At 34.4% G+C, this 20,066-nt stretch overlaps 2 protein-coding genes and 1 long non-coding RNA gene across 4 annotated transcripts; 2 read left to right on the forward strand and 1 right to left on the reverse strand.

Annotated features, from left to right (window-relative positions):
* Positions 1-935: 935 nt before the first annotated feature.
* On the forward strand, positions 936-5,564 carry LOC140049201 (uncharacterized). Its single transcript, XM_072094032.1, has 3 exons — positions 936-2,035; positions 2,303-4,105; positions 4,373-5,564. The coding sequence occupies exons 1-3, from the start codon at positions 951-953 to the stop codon at positions 5,559-5,561; spliced, it is 4,077 nt and encodes a 1,358-aa protein (XP_071950133.1). The 5' UTR covers positions 936-950; the 3' UTR covers positions 5,562-5,564.
* A 3,169-nt stretch (positions 5,565-8,733) lies between these two features.
* Positions 8,734-14,089, reverse strand: LOC140049202 (uncharacterized). The gene is made up of 4 exons (XR_011845212.1): positions 13,726-14,089; positions 9,911-10,016; positions 8,972-9,383; positions 8,734-8,823 (listed from the first exon to the last, which is right to left on the reverse strand). It is a non-coding gene; the product is annotated as an uncharacterized lncRNA (long non-coding RNA).
* Positions 14,090-14,348: 259 nt separating this feature from the next.
* LOC140050070 (uncharacterized) lies at positions 14,349-19,200 on the forward strand. Of its 2 annotated transcripts, XM_072095078.1 has the most exons (3): positions 14,527-14,588; positions 15,228-15,304; positions 16,240-19,200. In XM_072095078.1, exon 3 carries the CDS (start codon positions 16,256-16,258, stop codon positions 17,756-17,758), a length of 1,503 nt encoding a protein of 500 aa, XP_071951179.1. In that variant the 5' UTR covers positions 14,527-14,588; positions 15,228-15,304; positions 16,240-16,255; the 3' UTR covers positions 17,759-19,200. The 2 variants fall into 2 exon arrangements, with proteins under 2 accessions (XP_071951178.1, XP_071951179.1); XM_072095077.1 differs by lacking the exon at positions 15,228-15,304 and having other exon boundaries at positions 14,349-14,588.
* Positions 19,201-20,066: the final 866 nt, after the last annotated feature.

The following is a 20,066-nucleotide window of genomic DNA, read 5'->3' on the forward strand; positions in this document are numbered from 1 at the left end:
CTTCTGATCCTCATCAGCCGAGACTGACCGCTCAACTGACCATTATTGACAAACACCAGCCAAAAAAAGAAAAACAGAACATTGATGATCCTTCACAGAAGAGTTCTCTGGCAATGCAAGAGGACAATAAATCATCTCAAATGCAAAGCAGTCAGTATGTGTGTCCGTCCATCAGTCAACAAATTGATGGCACAGAAAAAATGGAAACACGAGCACAACAGAACACTGATGATCTACCAGAGAAGAGTTCTCTACTGGCTATGCAAGAGAACGATAAATCATCTCAAATGCAAAGCAGTCAGTATGTGTGTCTGTCCATCAGTCAGCAAACTGATTGCACAGAAAAAATGGAATCACAAGCACAACAGAACACTGATGATCTACCAGAGAAGAGTACTCTGGCTATGCAAGAGAACAATAAATCATCTCAAATGCAAAGCAGTCAGTATGTGTGTCCGTCCACCAGTCAACAAACTGATGACACAATCAAGAAGAGTCTACTAGAAAGACTTAAGTTGTTTATCATGAAACTACCGGTTGATGCCATCGTTCTACATCCAAATGCTGCAGAACTGTTTTGTAATTATGCAAGTGAATCAGGTTTACATACTGAATTCAGTTTTACAGAAAGGAAGTATACAGTTACCATGACAAAATTAAAGAAAGTGAAAAAGAAGAAAACAAATGTTCGAACACACCCTGTTTGGATATGTACCTTATACTTTGAAGATGTATTAATCTGCTCCTCTGAAAATTTTGACAAAGTTGAGGCTAAACAAGACTGTGTTGTTGATGCTATAAACATTTTGATGCAACCAGACCTTCACATAAATAAAGTTGACAGTGCAGATTGGTGCAAGCACACATCTGAACTTGTGGTTGGTAAACTAGATGAAGAGAGTAATTTGTTTGTGAATGAATGTGAACACAGTGGCACAGAGAAGGCATACATGAATTATACTTCAATGAAGATTACATCTGGTATTGGCATGGAGATGATAAGGAAAATGGGATGGTCTGGTAATGGTGGTCTTGGTAAATATGAACAAGGTATCATTGAACCAATTTCATTCGTTCGACAAAGGAAATTTCGAGAAGGTTTGGGGTTTCCAGTTAAATCTGTTATTAAATTCAAGAACAAAACAAACTCTAAATTAACCAACAAACTTTATAATGGTAACCAAAGGAATCAGAAGAACCTTTTAGATGTTATTTTTAGTGAGCCTATAAATACTCCTTTAGAGAATGTTGCAGAGACAAGGTCTTCAGATATTGAAAGTAAACCATTGCATTTTACACAATTTAAATCCTATTCAAAAACAACAAAGAATACTAGTGGGTTTGGTGCTTTTACTATCATTGAATCTGTAGATAATAATGCTGCCTCAGTGCTCATGAATTCAGCGAAAATTAATAAAGTTGCCATCCTGTTGGAAATTTCAACCATTCCTATTAAATATAGAGGAGAAATTGGGTATTTAGGTACATTGACACTTAGTGACATTGTAGTGGCTTGTGTTGTTCATGAAGATGAAAAGAAAGTTAAACAATGTGTTGCTGAAAAGTCACTGAAGAAGTTAAAAGCGTGTTGCTATACTCGGAAAAACGGATATTATCAATATTATAACACTGAACATTTAAGTAATGTTTCCATGGAAACTAAACAATTTGATGAAGGTTATCTTAATACTAACAGACGTGTGAAAGAACCATTGGTTGAAGAATCATGCAACCGTAGTGCTGTTACTGATGATGCCAGTCTGTTAACTGAAGATGCCTTGAGAGAAACGGTGAAACAGTCCAGTCCAGACAGTGACTTGGTATTTACTTCTCAACTGAGCAGTGCACATTTGAAAGTTATTCATGATACAGGCACAACATTTAAGTTGAATAGTAAATCTTATGGAAATGGTGATGATAACAAATTTGTTGTTAGTCGTAAAAGAGATGCTCAGCAGTTTGCAGAGTTTATACCAAAGATAGGTGGTAGTACCATACAAGAACATACTCTGGTACCTCAAGAAAAAATGATTTGGTAAAGTTTGCTCAAAGTCAATTTTGCATGGTTTTTTTTCAAGTCAGGTAGTCCCAGAGTTTTGATCTATTACTGAGGATAAGATATAGCATTAATTTTAGAATACTGTACTACAATAGTATTTTACTTCAGTAGGTGATAGCCTTGCTACATAATATAAAATGATAGTATGATGATGGTACAGTATAACACTTTACCGCCGTAGATTAGTAGACCTGATGTTCACATAATTTTAATAAAATATACCTTTTTATTTTTTTATTGTAGGCATTCACCAGAATTAATTGCAGATGTTGATAATCTTGCAAGAGCTTCCAATTCTCATCAGCAGAGACTAACTGATCAACTGACCATTATAGACAAGCACAATCACCAATCAAACATGGAAACATCAGCACACCAGCACAGCATGGACGCTAACCATCTTCCAGGAAAAAGCTACCCACCGGAAATGCATGCAAATAACGAATCGTCTCAAGGGCAAAGCAGTCAGTATGTGTGTCTGTCCACCAGTCAACAAACTGATGGCACAATAAAAGAAAGACTCAAGTTGTTCATTGCGAAACTACGAGTTGATGTCAACACTCTACATCCAAATGCTGCAGAACTGTTTTGTAATTATGCAATTGAATCAGGTTTACATACTGAATTCAGTTTTACAGAAAGGAAGTATACAGTTACCATGACAAAATTAAAGAAAGTGAAAAAGAAGAAAACAAATGTTCGAACACACCCTGTTTGGATATGTACCTTATACTTTGAAGATGTATTAATCTGCTCCTCTGAAAATTTTGACAAAGTTGAGGCTAAACAAGACTGTGTTGTTGATGCTATAAACATGTTGATGCAACCAGACCTTCACATAAATAAAGTTGACAGTGCAGATTGGTGCAAGCACACATCTGAACTTGTGGTTGGTAAACTAGATGAAGAGAGTAATTTGTTTGTGAATGAATGTGAACACAGTGGCACAGAGAAGACATACATGAATTATACTTCAATGAAGATTACATCTGGTATTGGCATGGAGATGATAAGGAAAATGGGATGGTCTGGTAATGGTGGTCTTGGTAAATATGAACAAGGTATCATTGAACCAATTTCATTCGTTCGACAAAGGAAATTTCGAGAAGGTTTGGGGTTTCCAGTTAAATCTGTTATTAAATTCAAGAACAAAACAAACTCTAAATTAACCAACAAACTTTATAATGGTAACCAAAGGAATCAGAAGAACCTTTTAGATGTTATTTTTAGTGAGCCTATAAATACTCCTTTAGAGAATGTTGCAGAGACAAGGTCTTCAGATATTGAAAGTAAACCATTGCATTTTACACAATTTAAATCCTATTCAAAAACAACAAAGAATACTAGTGGGTTTGGTGCTTTTACTATCATTGAATCTGTAGATAATAATGCTGCCTCAGTGCTCATGAATTCAGCGAAAATTAATAAAGTTGCCATCCTGTTGGAAATTTCAACCATTCCTATTAAATATAAAGGAGAAATTGGGTATTTAGGTACATTGACACTTAGTGATATTGTAGTGGCTTGTGTTGTTCATGAAGATGAAAAGAAAGTTAAACAATGTGTTGCTGAAAAGTCACTGAAGAAGTTAAAAGCGTGTTGCTATACTCGGAAAAACGGATATTATCAATATTATAACACTGAACATTTAAGTAATGTTTCCATGGAAACTAAACAATTTGATGAAGGTTATCTTAATACTAACAGACGTGTGAAAGAACCATTGGTTGAAGAATCATGCAACCGTAGTGCTGTTACTGATGATGCCAGTCTGTTAACTGAAGATGCCTTGAGAGAAACGGTGAAACAGTCCAGTCCAGACAGTGACTTGGTATTTACTTCTCAACTGAGCAGTGCACATTTGAAAGTTATTCATGATACAGGCACAACATTTAAGTTGAATAGTAAATCTTATAGAAATGGTGATGATAACAAATTTGTTGTTAGTCGTAAAAGAGATGCTCAGCAGTTTGCAGAGTTTATACCAAAGATAGGTGGTAGTACCATACAAGAACATACTCTGGTACCTCAAGAAAAAATGATTAGGTAAAGTTTGCTCAAAGTCAATTTTGCATGGTTTTTTTTCAAGTCAGGTAGTCCCAGAGTTTTGATCTATTACTGAGGATAAGATATAGCATTAATTTTAGAATACTGTACTACAATAGTATTTTACTTCAGTAGGTGATAGCCTTGCTACATAATATAAAATGATAGTATGATGATGGTACAGTATAACACTTTACCGCCGTAGATTAGTAGACCTGATGTTCACATGATTTTAATAGAATATACCTTTTTATTTTTTTATTGTAGGCATTCACCAGAATTAATTGCAGATGTTGATAATCTTGCAAGAGCTTCCAATTCTCATCAGCAGAGACTAACTGATCAACTGACCATTATAGACAAGCACAATCACCAATCAAACATGGAAACATCAGCACACCAGCACAGCATGGACGCTAACCATCTTCCAGGAAAAAGCTACCCACCGGAAATGCATGCAAATAACGAATCGTCTCAAGGGAAAAGCAGTCAGTATGTGTGTCTGTCCACCAGTCAACAAACTGATGGCACAATCAAAGAAAGACTCAAGTTGTTCATTGCGAAACTACGAGTTGATGTCAACGCTCTACATCCAAATGCTGCAGAACTGTTTTGTAATTATGCAATTGAATCAGGTTTACATACTGAATTCAGTTTTACTGAAAGGAAGTATACTGTTACCATGACAACATTAAAGAAAAGGAAAACGAAGAGGAAACAAAATGTTAGAATACACCCTGTTTGGATATGTACCTTATACATTGAAGATGTGTTCATCTGCTCTGCTGAAAATTTCAACAAAATTGAGGCTAAACAAGAATGTGTTTTTGATGCTATAAGGAAGATTACCTCAGGAACTGGAATGGATATCATAAAGAAAATGCGATGGTCTGGTAAAGCTCGTAAAAAGAAACGAGGCATCAGGAAACAAATGTCATCATCTCAAGAATGGCAATTCCGTAAAAGTTTAGGGTTTTCTGCTGAATCTGTAGATGTTTGTTTTAGTGAGCCTATTAATACTCCCTTTGCATTGTGTAATCCTCCTAAAACATGGGATTTTAACAAAATCTATTCTAAAACAAAAAAGAATACTAGTAGTAGGTTTGGCGATTTTATTATCATTGAATCCGACATTCACCACAAGAGTAACATTGCTGTACTAAGAAATTCAGCGAAAATTAATAAAGTCCGCATTCTGTTAGAAATGTCCACCATTCCTGTTAAATATAAAGGTAACATCGGGTATTTAGGCATATTGAAACTTTCGGAGCTTTTAGTGGCTTCTGTTGTTCATAATGATGAAAAGAAAGTTGAAGATGTTGTTGCTCGGAAGTCACTGCAGAAATTAAAAGCTTGTTGCTACACTCTGAGGACACTCAAGTCTGATGAATATGACACTGGACAAAGCAATATTGTCAACTTGCAAACTATACAAAATCTTGGACAACATATCTGACAAGTACTCCAAAAATGGATGTGCAGCCTTCCATGAAAACTGAAGAAATTGATGAAGATGATCTTGACAGTAACAGTGATTTGGAAGAACCATTGGTAAAAAAATCACGCAACCATTATATTGGTGCCCCTCCGTTGACCGAGGATGCCTTAAGGGAAATGGTGAAACGCTATGCTGTTGGACAAGAAGAAGAGGACTTGGTATTTACTTCTCAATTGAGTAGGATGGAGAGAAAAATAATCCAAAATACATGCAATAAATTCAGGTTGAAGAGTAGATCTTATGGCAAAGATGATGATAACAGATTTATTGTTGTCAGTCGTAGAAGAGATGCTCAGCAGTTGGCAGAGTTTGTAGATAAGAAAGGTGGTAGTACCCTACAACATACACTTGTTCCTCCACAAATGTTGTGTAATGTAGAAAAATAAATAAAAACTATATTGTTGCAGAATGATTTTAAAGGTTATTACGGTAAATGTAAAAAAAAAAATTGCAGAAAATTAAAGAAATGTAAAATGTCGAAATCATAATAGGCCTACTGCAATCAAATAAGAAAAACAAAATGTATTTATTGTCTTAAGTTAGAGAAGAAAATTGTTATTTTGTTGTTTATTCTGGTGTTGCATCAATAGATAAGTTTTTTTATTTTTAAGCATTTTATATTAAACATGTGTTTTCCCAAAAACATTAATTTATAAAATGAAAGAAGAAAAATGTGTAAGAACTAAATCCAATTGTTATTTTGTTGTTTTATCTGCATTAACTACATTAAAAAGGTTTGAATTTGAATAGAAATATTAAAACTGGTGTTGCATCAATTGATGAGTTTTTTTCTTGTTATGGTTTTTAATTAAATATGTATTGTACCAAAAACATGAATTTAAAAAATGAAAAACAAAAATAAAACTTTCAATAGGCAATTTAATTTTAATTTTACAGTAAAGGTAATGTTTTTTTTTTTATCCAGTTTTAGTGAATAACTATTATGTGACAATGAAATAATGGCATATTTAACCCAAAAAATGCATTATTTTTTTCAGGGGGACAATATATCTTTAATTTTCTTTAAAAAAAATTTATTCTAAATTTATGCTCTAAATTTGTAAATAAGGTAGGTGTACTGTATATTATGGAACGCCATCACTGCCTCCGGCAGCAAACGTTAATTCTATTCGGCTCTTTTAGCATTACGTTCGGCTCTTTTAGCATTCGGCGCATTTCTATTCGGCCCATTTACCATTACGTTCGGCTCTTTTAGCATTACGTTCGGCTCTTTTAGCATTCGGCGCATTTCTATTCGGCCCATTTACCATTACGTTCGGCTCTTTCAGCATTCGGCTCTTTTTTATTCGGCCCATTTACCATTACGTTCGGCTCTTTCAGCATTCGGCTCTTTTTTATTCGGCCCATTTACCATTACGTTCGGCTATTTTTTATTCGGCCCTTTTTTATTCGGCGCAATTAAATTCTAACCTTTGACATAGGGTCAAATGAAAGAAAATCAACGGCTGGAAATGAGTCTATGAAAAGTTTACAAAACATACAGCCTGCTGCGCTCTGCAGAGTGTTTGGTTCACTAATTAATTAATGTGTTAGAGAACTTGCAATTGTCCCACCTTATTGACCATTTTGAGAGAGAAAAGGTTTGATTTATTGCCAACCCAAGAGGCTAGCTAGTAGGCCTACTAGCCTACTAGGCCTAGCCTATAATTAATAGGGTAGTTTATACTAGGCTAGGCCTACTACTAGCTAGGCCTAGGCCTTCTATTCTACTTAATTAGGCTAGTAGTACTATAGATAGTAGAGTATCAATCAAAATATTACTATAATTTCGATAGGCCTAGGCTAGACTAGAGTGGTAGTATTGGTTTAGTAGTAGTTTAGGCTAGGTAGGCTAGCCCAAACAATCCTAACACAATAGGGCTAGACCTAGCCTATTTATTATTACGCTTTCCTAGAGGACTATTATTACTACTCTAGGTCTAGCCTAGGCCTACTCTGCTAGGTAGGCCTAGACTAATTCTGTTTGTTTGAGCACTTTTGTTTTAGCCTAGCCATACAACATTACAAAATGTCTAGTAGTAGTAGGCCTAGGCCTATACTATATATAGTAGTACGTAGTAGTACCAATGATATTAATAATTATATAGCCGAAGGCTAGATGGCAAACTGCAATGTTATCGCAGTTCAAGAAGTGCCAAGATGGCGGCTGCAATTGACCAATCAGATATGCCCTACGCAGTATGCACTGCTATAGTTATACGCCTGTGTTGAGCCTATTCGTGAGAACGATACGCAACGCAGCGTGTTAAGTGTATAATTTTATTCTAAAAACATGACTTAGGTACATGTTCAGTCAGATTTCAGCCTGCCACACACTCATGTCAACGTATGAGACGCTGATATAATTGCCAGCTAGATTTTATTTTATGATTGAGTCCCTTCTTCCTAGGCCAAATCAATATTGGTATAAGTGTTTTGTAATGATTGAACTGATTTATTGATTGATTAACCATAAATCAGTAATGAATTAAATTGTTTTTAACATCATGAAAATGAGGATGTTAAAACAAAAGAACAAAGTGGATTATTGTACACAAAAAGCCTAACAATAGTACTCATTATTAATAATGATAATTAAAAAACAGGCTTAATTTATAATATTAAAATCACAAATGAAACCCTGTAGTTTTCAATATAATACCTTTTTTGAATGAATGATATACAGTATATATTATGACTAATTTTGTAATACCGGACCATATTTGGCGGTCAAAAACAGTCCTACTGCCCAGACCGATTTTATCCAGGCCGGACTAGTTTTGGCGGTTAAAAAAGGTCTGGCCGGACAGGTTTTGAAAGCCAAAACTGACCATATTTAACTATAATTAAAGTATATGTTTAACAAATAACAGTATGATGAAAAAAATCATAGAGAATGTATTGAATAAATATTTATTATTTCTTATTTAATATAGATCACTACTGATGTAGTAGAACTTCTGAGTGTCACAGATTTTCAGCTTGTTGGTGTGTATGATGTGGCTACAGTAACAGCAATAAAAGATGAATGTACAAATTCAAGTTTGTTAAATAAAGGGAAAGCTAATACATATGTCATCAAAAAAGAAGTATTGGAAAGCCTTATTTGTGAAGGCTTCAAGTATTCTGAAATTGCTGCTATACTGTGTGTTAGTGTTCGTACAGTATTCAGACGACTACAGATGTATTTTTGAACCAATCCTGAGTTTTCTTCAATGTTCTAAAAACAATACAAATTTAAAATGAATAAAAATAATTTATCACAATCTGTAAATGTAGCAATTGAAGCTAAAACAATAAAACAATTGAATGATATACTATCCATAATATCTCAGTATGAATAAAAACTATTAAGCTATTTTACTTACAGACTCTGCTTCCATACTTAAGGCATTTTGAATTGGCCGTAAGTAAATTCGGCCTTGCCCTAACTTATCTCTGATGTTTAAAGGGGTATAACTTCCCTTCAGAGGTAAAAGTTGTCTCTCATTCCCAAAGCAGAGCATGATTTCAAATCCCCCTGCATTTTTCAGCTTGGGGAAGCTGGCGAATAAAACTGTTTCAAATTCTTCCGGGGTTGCATTTATATCGGGCGCGGTAACATTTTTTCCTCCAAGTCCGGCCTCTGCCAGCATCTGCTTTCTACATGCTTTAGGTGTTGCATCTGTATCTGGCTCAGCCAGGCAAACCACCTTTCTTGTCCATGATGATATTTTTTTTTTTTTTTTTTTGCATATGGCTTAGTTTTGCCTACTGGCAAAAATCTGGACAAAATGGATCCTATTAAAAAACATAAATAGATAAATAGATAACAGTATTTGAAGCCAATAATACAAAATTGATCTTTACACACACACACAAAATTCATACTGTAAATTGCTAAATTAATACAAAAAAACACATGAAAACAAAGGTCATGAAGGATAACATGTGTCGATGGTCATCAAAATAAGTTTTAAAATGAACAAGATCAAAAGAATATGTTCACAAGTAAATAAGGCAGAATACATCAATAGAAGTTTGATAAAGAATAATCGGTTATGACATAGCTCCATCGTAAGCCAATTGGATGGCTGAACGGTAGATTATGCTCCTTTAGTGTTCATGGTCCCAAACCCAACGATGCCTAAATTTTTTCTTTTTTTGTTTATAACGCTCCATCTTCTTTCTTCACCATTCACCATTTGGAGGGAGGGACGCTTTTAGGGGATTCCATTTACGACTTATTGTGTGGATAGCCATGGTGTCAAGAAAAAGGGGTAAAAAGGGGGTTAAGTACATAGAGATTGCAATTATAGGACTTATACCTGTCTGTCTACAGTTGGCTCGTAGACGCTGACGGTCTCCGAGGGTTGCAACCCCCAGACTTGTTAGCTGTGCGTCCGTCAAAGCACCAACTTCATCACTTGTAATCTGAAATGATAATAAGAGTCTGAAATTGTACACACTATAACAACCTTGCATGCAAAAATACAGGGTTGCTTTGAATTGGCCTACTTAAAGATTAAAAATATAAAGATTATTATTCACTTATTTCTTAATTATATCTATTTTTTTTAAACTTAATTTTATATAGTTTTATTATATAGTGGATAACTAGGCCTATCAATTATGTGACATTACAAAAAATTGCATATTTATTAAACAAAAAGTAAGATAATTATTAAGAATTATTTTTTTTCAGGGTGAACAATACATTAAAATTTAGAATGTTTTTTTTTATAAATAAAATAAATAAGCCAAATCAATATACAGTAATTAATCATTATTAACTAGGGCCTAGGCCTAGTATAGGGCATAGGCTAGGCCTAGTAAAAAATATTATATGCCTAGCCTAGGTAGGCCTCTTCTATGACTGTTTTAGTACTTATGGCCCTGGTTAGTACTAGGCCCTCCTCCTAGCCTTAGGCCTAGCCTGGACCTATAGAAACTAGGACTGCCTACTAAGTATTAACTATAGTTATTATCTATATATAAATTTACGTAAGGGCAAAATTCGGTAAATCGCGCCTTACTTCTAGAATTTTTACACGGTGGTATATAAAGTTGGTTGGTACTTTCGGTACTGATTTTAACCACCTGATGTAACCCTGTTTACTAATTAAATTAAGTTAGATAATTAGTTATTGACGATTAAAACGAATTTAGGTTCAACGATTTGCCCCAAATAGGGGTGTTTTCCGATCGTGGTATACACTGTCTAATGGATGTCCGTCTTGAAAAATACCCGCCACAAAAATGCGAGGAGGCTTCGCATTTTCCTATCTCCTCCTACGATAATTGTTTTTAATAGCTGAAAACCGGTTGAACAGTTCGAGTACAGCATCATAATGTTGAAGACAGGCCGATTTTCTTTAAAAAATACTATTTTGATACATTTAATATACGTTTTTACAAATGTATTGATTTGTGATGAATGGAACATTCCAAATTATTTGGTTTAACCATACAGGTATAGATTTAGATTTATGGGCCCCCTTGGAGAATAAACATAAATAGTATTGCAATGCTGTACAATACTGTTAAGGTATTAACCACTTTTGATCGCAATTTGAATCGCAAATTTCTTACTGTGAGTGTTGGTACTGTTAGATGTAATATAAAAATATATACAAATAAACTTTATTACTGTGAGTGTGGGTAGGCCCTACTGTTAGATTATAAACATATAATATAGAAATAAACATTCCAAATTATTTGGTTTAACCATAGAGGTATAGATTTAGATTTATGGGCCCCCTTGGAGAATAAACATAAATAGTATTGCAATGCTGTACAATACTGTTAAGGTATTAACCACTTTTGATCACAATTTGAATCACAAATTTCTTACTGTGAGTGTTGGTACTGTTAGATGTAATATAAAAATATATACAAATAAACTTTATTACTGTGAGTGTGGGTAGGCCCTACTGTTAGATTATAAACATATAATATACAAATAAATAAATGTTATTACTGACAGTTGCTTCTCAACGTTTGTATTAATTAATAATTTAAAAATATATAAGCGTCGTAGTGGTGTACTTTACTATTTCAATCGACTATGACAGTGAGAGTTTTAACAAAGTACCGTATTAAATCGTAAATGTTTTACTGTATTTAGTGGTATATTATTTATAGGCCTATAAAACATTAAAAACAATATTTCGTTACTGAGTGGATAAGAATATATTTTAAAATGTTTCCTCTTTGTACCCATCTTCTTCCCCCATCCCTCAACCCTTAATGTTACATACAAAACACAAATTGGGTTTGTTTAAATGAGTCCAAATAAAAAAATTTGACTCATTTTGTTTTTCTCTCGGAAGTAATTCCCAGGGTGCTAATTTTGGTTGACTACATAAATCATTGTGTATATTTATTCGTTTCTGTAAACGACAATATGTATTATAGTCCTGCGGTACGTACACTGTTTGAAATCTCCATTTTTTTCTCGCTGGAAATACTGTGTATTCGAGAACCATCTGTGGGCACGACCTAGATGGTACGCGAGCGAAGCGAGCGTGCCATCTAGTTATAGTAATTATTATTAGGCATACTTTATATTAAACTAACAAGTCTAGCTAGGGTCAATATCCATAAAATGGCCATGACTGTTTAGATTGCATCTCCTCATAGTTTTTCTGTATCACGTGTAGCTACTGTTTTGTGTGTGTTACTACTGTGTGACGTGGGTTATCAGGATATTTCACTTTAAGTTTAGGCCTTCTACCTACCCATACAATTTATATTACAGATCTAGCCTAGGCCATGGATTAAAGAATAGAAGGATATGCATCGACGTGAGATCAAGGGTTCCTTGACTCTCGCCGACAGACCGCGGACCGCCCACAATGTTACAGTTTAATTAACCGCATGGTAACAACGAAACGGTCGCGTGCCTAATATATTGTTTACTGCACATGTGCAACGACATTTAACCTTGTTGGCTACTACGCTTCTTTCGCGCGTTCTTTGGTGGCATGATGTTTGTAGATGGTCAACTATTGACTATGTTGGTTTCTGCCGCGATTGATCTACGCTAATGATTTTTTTATGATGATTAAAGTAGCATTTTATGACCTGTAGTAGCCCTACATCTGAGACAATAACTATTAGTTGTCTCATTTGTTGTAAAATTACAAAATCAGCAAGAATGCTAGCCTAGCTAGGCCCAGGCCTTGTACTAACTAGGCTAAACTGGGCTAGTAAACCCTATGATTTGCCGACATTGATACTGCCTAGGTAGGCCTAGGCTAATCTTAAATACTCACCGTTGTCTTACTTCTTGTGTGAATAATAATAATAGGTAGGCCTACTTCGTTTGTTCGTGATCAAGTTTGCCCTGCGTGTACTTTTCAAAACGACCGCTAGGTAACGAATCGCAACTATACATAGCCAGCCAATCCCGGATCAGGGATCGCTGTTTTCATTCAATTAGGCCCGGTGATTGGATGTGATGTGGATGACATAACCACTAGCCAATCACCAGGCACTACAGTTTAAATATAATCACATCGATAATTAAGGAGATTTATGAAGAAACCACTGCTTAGCCATATATTAAAAAACACGATTGTTGTATGTCTGAACACCGGCCACGCTAACAACATACATGGTCAAATGCATAATTTAATATTCTATAGATTAACGCAATTTTTAATGACAGAAGATGGCAGGCAAATAATGATAATTCAAATATAAAAATGGCATATTTTATTAATATTACCAACTACCTAAAATTACCAGTCGTAAGAAAGTGAACTTTTCGTAGTCCGATTGTGATGAAACTAAAACAGAATTATTCAGCAATATATGTTTGTTATCAATTAATCATCGACGCAGACATGTCAATAGAACATTCAGACTGCGCATACGATTTCTACATGGTTACGTTTTGGTCTCAAAAAATGTAACAGTTGATTCGCAGCGTTTTACAGAGGGCCGCGGTTAGAGACACGGAGTTCAATGAACGTGTTTGTTTGATTGGCAGCAGTGCTTTAGTATAGGCAAGCGCGTTGTAAAATCGTTTGATGTCACCGTCGATGCATATCCTTCTATTCTTTAATCCATGCCTAGGCCTAGGCCTAGCTTAGACCTAGTGTCAGACTAACATTTAATAATAATAATAATCATTTACCCTTTCTCTCTCAAAATTTGTTAAAAGATTACTTAAATTTAGGTTATTCAACACATCTTTAATCGATTGGCTACTCATGGTTGGCGCATGATGATGAATTGTAAACTTTTCATAGACTCATTTCCAGCCGTTGATTTTCTTCCATTTGACCCCATGTCAAAGGTTAGAATTTAATTGCGCCGAATAAAAAAGGGCCGAATAAAAAAGAGCCGAACGTAATGGTAAATGGGCCGAATAGAAATGCGCCGAATGCTGAAAGAGCCGAACGTAATGTTAAATGAGCCGAATAGAAATGCGCCGAATGCTAAAAGAGCCGAACGTAATGGTAAATGGGCCGAATAGAAATGCGCCGAATGCTAAAAGAGCCGAACGTAATGGTAAATGGGCCGAATAGAAATGCACCGAATGCTAAAAGAGCCGAACGTAATGGTAAATGGGCCGAATAGAAATGCGCCGAATGCTAAAAGAGCCGAACGTAATGCTAAAAGAGCCGAATAGAATTAACGTTTGCTGCCGGAGGCAGTGATGGCGTTCCATAGTATATACAGGTATTAACTTCAGCGTTGTTTGCTTGTCATACCTTGAGTTACCGCTTGGTGGCGCTTTTTAGCTAACTCGAGTGTTTACGTTACGTAGCGTACAGTTTTAATTTTTCTCTACAAAAAGTAAAGTAAATTTGTAATTAAAATGAATTCTGACGAGTTAGCAGATTATGTCGAGAAGAAGTACAGAAAAGAGTATGAACCTAAAGGACACTGGCTAGCAAGAAAGGAGTTTCTTCTTAGAAATTGGGCAGATTATCCAGAACGACAAATTGTATGCCTGTCCATGGTTTGGTCAAATATGGAGTACGATGGAAGCACGTAAGTACCGCATGATAAGGGATAGGTAGTGACGATGTATACTATAGGACTAGGCCTACTACAGCTTTGTTTGTTGTTCGTCTCTTGCTTTGGTTTGTTCTGATATTGATGGTGGCAAGTTTTCGGCGTGTACGGAAAGTTTCAACTTTATTACCTTAAGAATAATATTATTGTAACACTACAGACTCATCAGACAGTCAGAGAGAATATTATTAATAATAATATTTCAAAATACTGTACAGTAAAATTAAATAAAAGTAAATACTGTAACAGTACTGTAATAAAATATTTGTAGACCCTTTAATTAATATTAACTTGCCATCAGCATGCCAGTGTTATATTTATTTGTTTGTTGTTCAGCTTTAGTTTTTTTTTGGTGCAGCCAGTACTGTATCATTTAATAATTAATACTGTAATTCTTATTTAAGTTCAGATCATCTAGGCCTATCTCTATCTATCCATATCGTTGAATAGTACTACTAGTACTGTAAGTACTACTAGCCTAAAAGGTAGGCCTACTCTAGAACAAACCACAACATTTATTTACAAATTGCACATTAATCTTGTTTATGACAAATATCCACGGTAAAGATCAAATACACAACATTAACAATGAATCATTGTGCTTTCATGTGGTAGGTATCACCCAGAATTGATGGATAAAGTGAAGGACTTGGCTGCAGGCATTATCCCCAACGACCCCTAAACACAAATTGGTAAGAAAATTTAGGTAATCAATTTAGTAATGTGCCTGCTTTTTATTTATTTATTCATGGGGACAATCTTTAACTTTTAATAAATAAGTTTACCAAGACACAAATTGTTCCATATTGACATTGCTGGTCTGCAGGACAATTTTGGCAAATATTCTATTCTACTGCCAGATTTACCAAATTTAACTTACCCTAAAAACATTGTGGTGGCGCCAACCTTTTTTCACCACCAAAAAAAACAAACTAAAATGAACTTTTAATTGATGTTAATTACTGTACCTTCTTCCATTCAACTTCAATAATAAAATGGGTGAGTACCTACAGTATTACATGTTCAATGGTTCTGTACCGTATGTGTCCACTTTCAAAACATGTCTTTGTCCACATCAAAACCAGTGTAATCAGGGATACTGTATGACCTACTCTTTCATTTGGTTTTTACAAAATGTTTATTTCTCCTTAAAAATTCTGCACTAGGATTATTAACATTGTTTTGCAACTGTTTTGCTATCATGTGACACGTGCAAGCGAAATCAGACATTAGTTGGAATTTTCAAAATTGAAATTTTCGCAAATACTACTACATACAGTAATCCAAGATTTAAATTACTGAAAAACATATCTTGATACCATGTCCACTTTCTATTCAGATATTACAGTCTAAAGTTTTTTCCACATCAAACCAATGTAATTATTTCATTTGTTTTTTTTACAAAACAATGTTTTCCTACACAATTTTGCACTAGGATCTTATTATTAACATGTTTCCCAATGTTTTGCTATTAACAGTAGCATTAAATTATCCTCGGCCAATTGAAATGCTAAAAATAGGACCCTACAGTAATTACATTATTGCAATATTTGTTTTTGTTAAGTGTTGGGAGAATTTGACTCGGTATGGTTTCCTTATTTAAAATAAAATTTATATTGTACTGTAGATATGCAACTGAACTAATGGAAAAGGTAAAACTTCTTGGAAGTGGAATTGATCTGCAATTGTATGATTCAATTACTACTAATACTACTACAACTAAAACACCAAAACAAACAAGTTTAAAAAGAGCATCTTCAGAACCTACTGAAGATACCCCAGCCAATAAGATTAGAAAGAACTCTGATGCCAAGGAAGAGCCATCCATCAGTCATCAGAATGATTCCGTTTGTAAGGAATTACCAGACATTTTAAAAACATTTATCAGGAAACTTCCTCCTCAATCAACCATAAATCAATCAAACGCTATCGATATTTTCTATATTACTGCTAGTAAAGCAAGAATTCATCCGGACATTTCGTTTACAGAGAAGAAAGAACCGATCACTGATAATCCAATCAAAAAAGGAAAGAAGAAGAAAATTGTGATGGCAACATCGTGGTTATGTAGACTATACATCGGTGATTTGCTAGTTTGCTCATCAGAGAGTTTGAACAAAACTGAGGCTAAACGCAAGTGTTTTGCAGACGCTGTCACTATGCTGTTTAATCCAAATGTTTGCGTGAAGAACGTGAACTATGTTGTAGAGGACGAACGTAAACACACAACTGAACTTTTTATTGATCTTGCTTCCAACGATTTAGTTGCGGACGCAAAGAGTGCAACGATCAAACAATCAGAGAGCGACATTGACGTAAAAAGTAAGCCTTCAGTGACATTGTTGAGTAAAAATTCAAATACTGATAAAAACGGTTTTGGGAACTTTATTCTTGTTGAAAGTTCAACGCATGAGGTCCCAATAACCACAATTATGTCATCAGCTGCAAGAAACAAAGTTGAAGCTGTTATTGAGATATCTGATTCACCTGTCAGTCACAATAAGGAAACTGGTTATTTAGCGACGTTGTTGCTAGGGGATAAAGTGGTAGCACGTGCAGTCAACCAAGACAAGAAAGCGGTGAAGCACGCAGTGGCTGAAGCGGCAGTTAATTTGTTAAAGACTTGTTGCTATACTATCAAAACTCGATTCCATGAGCATGAAAATGCGCAAAGTAATGCTGTTAGCATGAAGGAGGTCAACACAGAGGATGAACAAAAAATTACCTCAGGCATCGGCATGGAACTCCTTAAGAAAATGGGGTGGTCTGGGGAAGGTGGCCTAGGAAAGAAAGGCCAGGGCCGAGCAGAACCGGTGATGGTTGTAGAAAAAAGCAACCGTAAAGGTTTTGGTACTTCAACTATTAAACAAACTGATATAACTTCCCTCAAACAAATGGTGAAGAATTTTGCTATCGAAGGTCGTGAAGATGACCTGGTGTTTTCTTCCGAGTTGAATAATGAACAAAGAAAAGTGTTGCACACCACTTGCCGTAAATTTAATTTAAAAAGCACTTCATACGGCAAAGACGATGATAGGTACCTCATCATAAGTCCTAAAAGAAACATTCAACAGTTGGCTGAGTATATAGAAAAGAATGGTGGAGAAACTTTACAATATATACTTATACCTCCATCTAAAAAATGAAACCCTGTATTACTATAATTTAGGAAAATTATAGTAATTAGCAATATTGATTGGTACCATCATTTTCGCTTCTAGTTTTTTAAACGTCCAAATTCATGGTGCGCTACTCTAGACATAATTAACAATGTTCATTTCATTCAAAATCACAGGATCTTAGGAGGTGAAATTATGCCCATAAGTATTTTTAATGTTTTTAAAAATGTAAATCCTTTTTTTTTGGAAATTTATAGTGTTCCATACATTTTGTGTTAAAACTTGAAATATTTTGTATCCAAAATAGAATAAAACAACAATATACATCTAGCTGTAGAATTTACAGAAATAATTTATTAATAATACTCATGCTGTATTTATGAATTGTTAATACAATTAATTAAACAATGTTTGGAAACTTTATGATATACGGTAGTAACCAATTATGTATAAAATATTTTTAAAAATGGACAAATTCCAAACCTTCAAAATATGTATTGAGATAACATTCACAAACCACATTATGTGATTCTGAGCATGGCATTAAAAAATAGTCGAAATTTTGCCATTTTTCAAACACATTTCCCAGTAAAGTACTATTAAGTACAGGTTTTTTGTAGAAAAATGTCAACAGTTCGACTGTTTAAAATAGGCATTGAGGTAACATGCGCAGTTCAGACCAGACCATATAATTGAATTTTGAAAAGTGCAATTTTTGCCATTAAAAAAAAAAAATCACTGTACTATACCCAAATTTTGACCCTTTTATTTTTTTACAAAACTGCTTACTACTATGCGTCTATTATGAGATGATAATAATGCAATATACAGTACACGCATATATAGCAATATTATTGCATAATAATTGAATTTTGAAAGGTGCGTATTTTAGCCATTTTTCGAAAAAATCCCTTGAATAGTACAGGAAAATGTTTGAAAAATGGCCAATTTTCGACCGTTTTATTTGTTGACATAACTGCTTAATATAGCATAATTAACATGCGCAGAACCCATTATTCGACTCTGCGCATGTTTATTATGCTATATTAAGCAGTTATGTCAACAAATAAAACGGTCGAAAATTGGCCATTTTTCAAACATTTTCCTGTACTATTCAAGGGATTTTTTCGAAAAATGGCTAAAATACGCACCTTTCAAAATTCAATTATTATGTAATAGTAACCAGTTTTATCGAAAATAAAAATGTCGAAATTTGGCTATGTTATGTAAAAATCTCTGTACTATTAGAGGAAACCCATTAAAGTGCACAACAATGGTGTTAATTGCACAGCAAGCTGTGTAATGTTGTTGTTTTAAACATAAAATAATTTGGTACTGCCCTACGAATAATTGTCAATAATTATTTTAGTCAATAATTATTTTATTCAATACTCACTTAAACTTGTTTAGTTATTATTAGAGTATTAATTTTATTTCTGGAATATTTAGAATTAAATACCCCGGAGAGAGACTATTGAACACCATAATGATATTATTATTCAATATTCTCCCTCTTAAATTAATACAGTACTTAAAACTAAAGTAAAAATACAAGAAACATGAAAAACAATTTTCGAAAATTTCCCTGTACTATAGTACAGGGATTTTTCAAAAAATGGCAAATTTTCGACCTTTTTATTTTTCAATAAAACTGGTTACTATTACTATAGCACAATTGACATGCGCAGAACCCATTATTCGTCTCTGCGCATGTTTATTATGCAATAGTAACCATTTATGTCGAAAAATAAAAGGGTCGAAAATCAGCCATTTTTCGAAAATTTCCCTATACTATAGTACAGGAATTTTTTCGAAAAAAAAGGCGAATTTTCGACCTTTTTATTTTTCGATAAAACTGGTTACTATAGCACAATTAACATGCGCAGAACCTATTAGTCGACTCTGCGCATGTTTATTATGCTATAGTAACCATTTATGTCAAAAGGAACCACTTTTGACATAAATGGTTACTATAGCATAATGAACATGCGCAGTCGAATAATGGGTTCTGCACATGTCAATTGTGCTATAGTAACCATTTATGTCAAATATGGTTTTATGATAGCACAATTGACATGCGCAGAACCTATTATTCGACTCTGCGCATGCTTATTATGCAATAGTAACCAATTACGTCAACAAATAAAAGGGTCGAAAATCGGCCATTTTTCGAAAATTTCCCTGTACTATAGTATATGAATTTTGTCAAAATTGGCCAATTTACGACCTTTTTATTTTTCGATAAAACTGGGTACTATCGCACAATTAACATGCGCAGAACCCATTAGTCGTCTCTGCGCATGTTTATTATGCAATAGTAACCATTTATGTCGAA

The sequence above is a fragment of the Antedon mediterranea genome, chromosome 5 (assembly GCF_964355755.1).
Source record: "Antedon mediterranea chromosome 5, ecAntMedi1.1, whole genome shotgun sequence".
Taxonomy (NCBI): domain Eukaryota; kingdom Metazoa; phylum Echinodermata; class Crinoidea; order Comatulida; family Antedonidae; genus Antedon; species Antedon mediterranea.

Bases quoted from the DNA above. Each gene is read 5' to 3' on its own strand.
- LOC140050070 (XM_072095077.1), top strand. From the start codon at position 14,413: ATGAATTCTGACGAGTTAGCAGATTATGTCGAGAAGAAGTACAGAAAA. The intron at 14,589-16,239 runs GTAAGTACCGCA...ATTGTACTGTAG, and splicing joins ATGGAGTACGATGGAAGCAC to ATATGCAACTGAACTAATGG.
- LOC140049201 (XM_072094032.1), top strand. From the start codon at position 951: ATGAATTATACTTCAATGAAGATTACATCTGGTATTGGCATGGAGATG. The intron at 2,036-2,302 runs GTAAAGTTTGCT...TTTTTATTGTAG, and splicing joins CCTCAAGAAAAAATGATTTG to GCATTCACCAGAATTAATTG. The intron at 4,106-4,372 runs GTAAAGTTTGCT...TTTTTATTGTAG, and splicing joins CCTCAAGAAAAAATGATTAG to GCATTCACCAGAATTAATTG.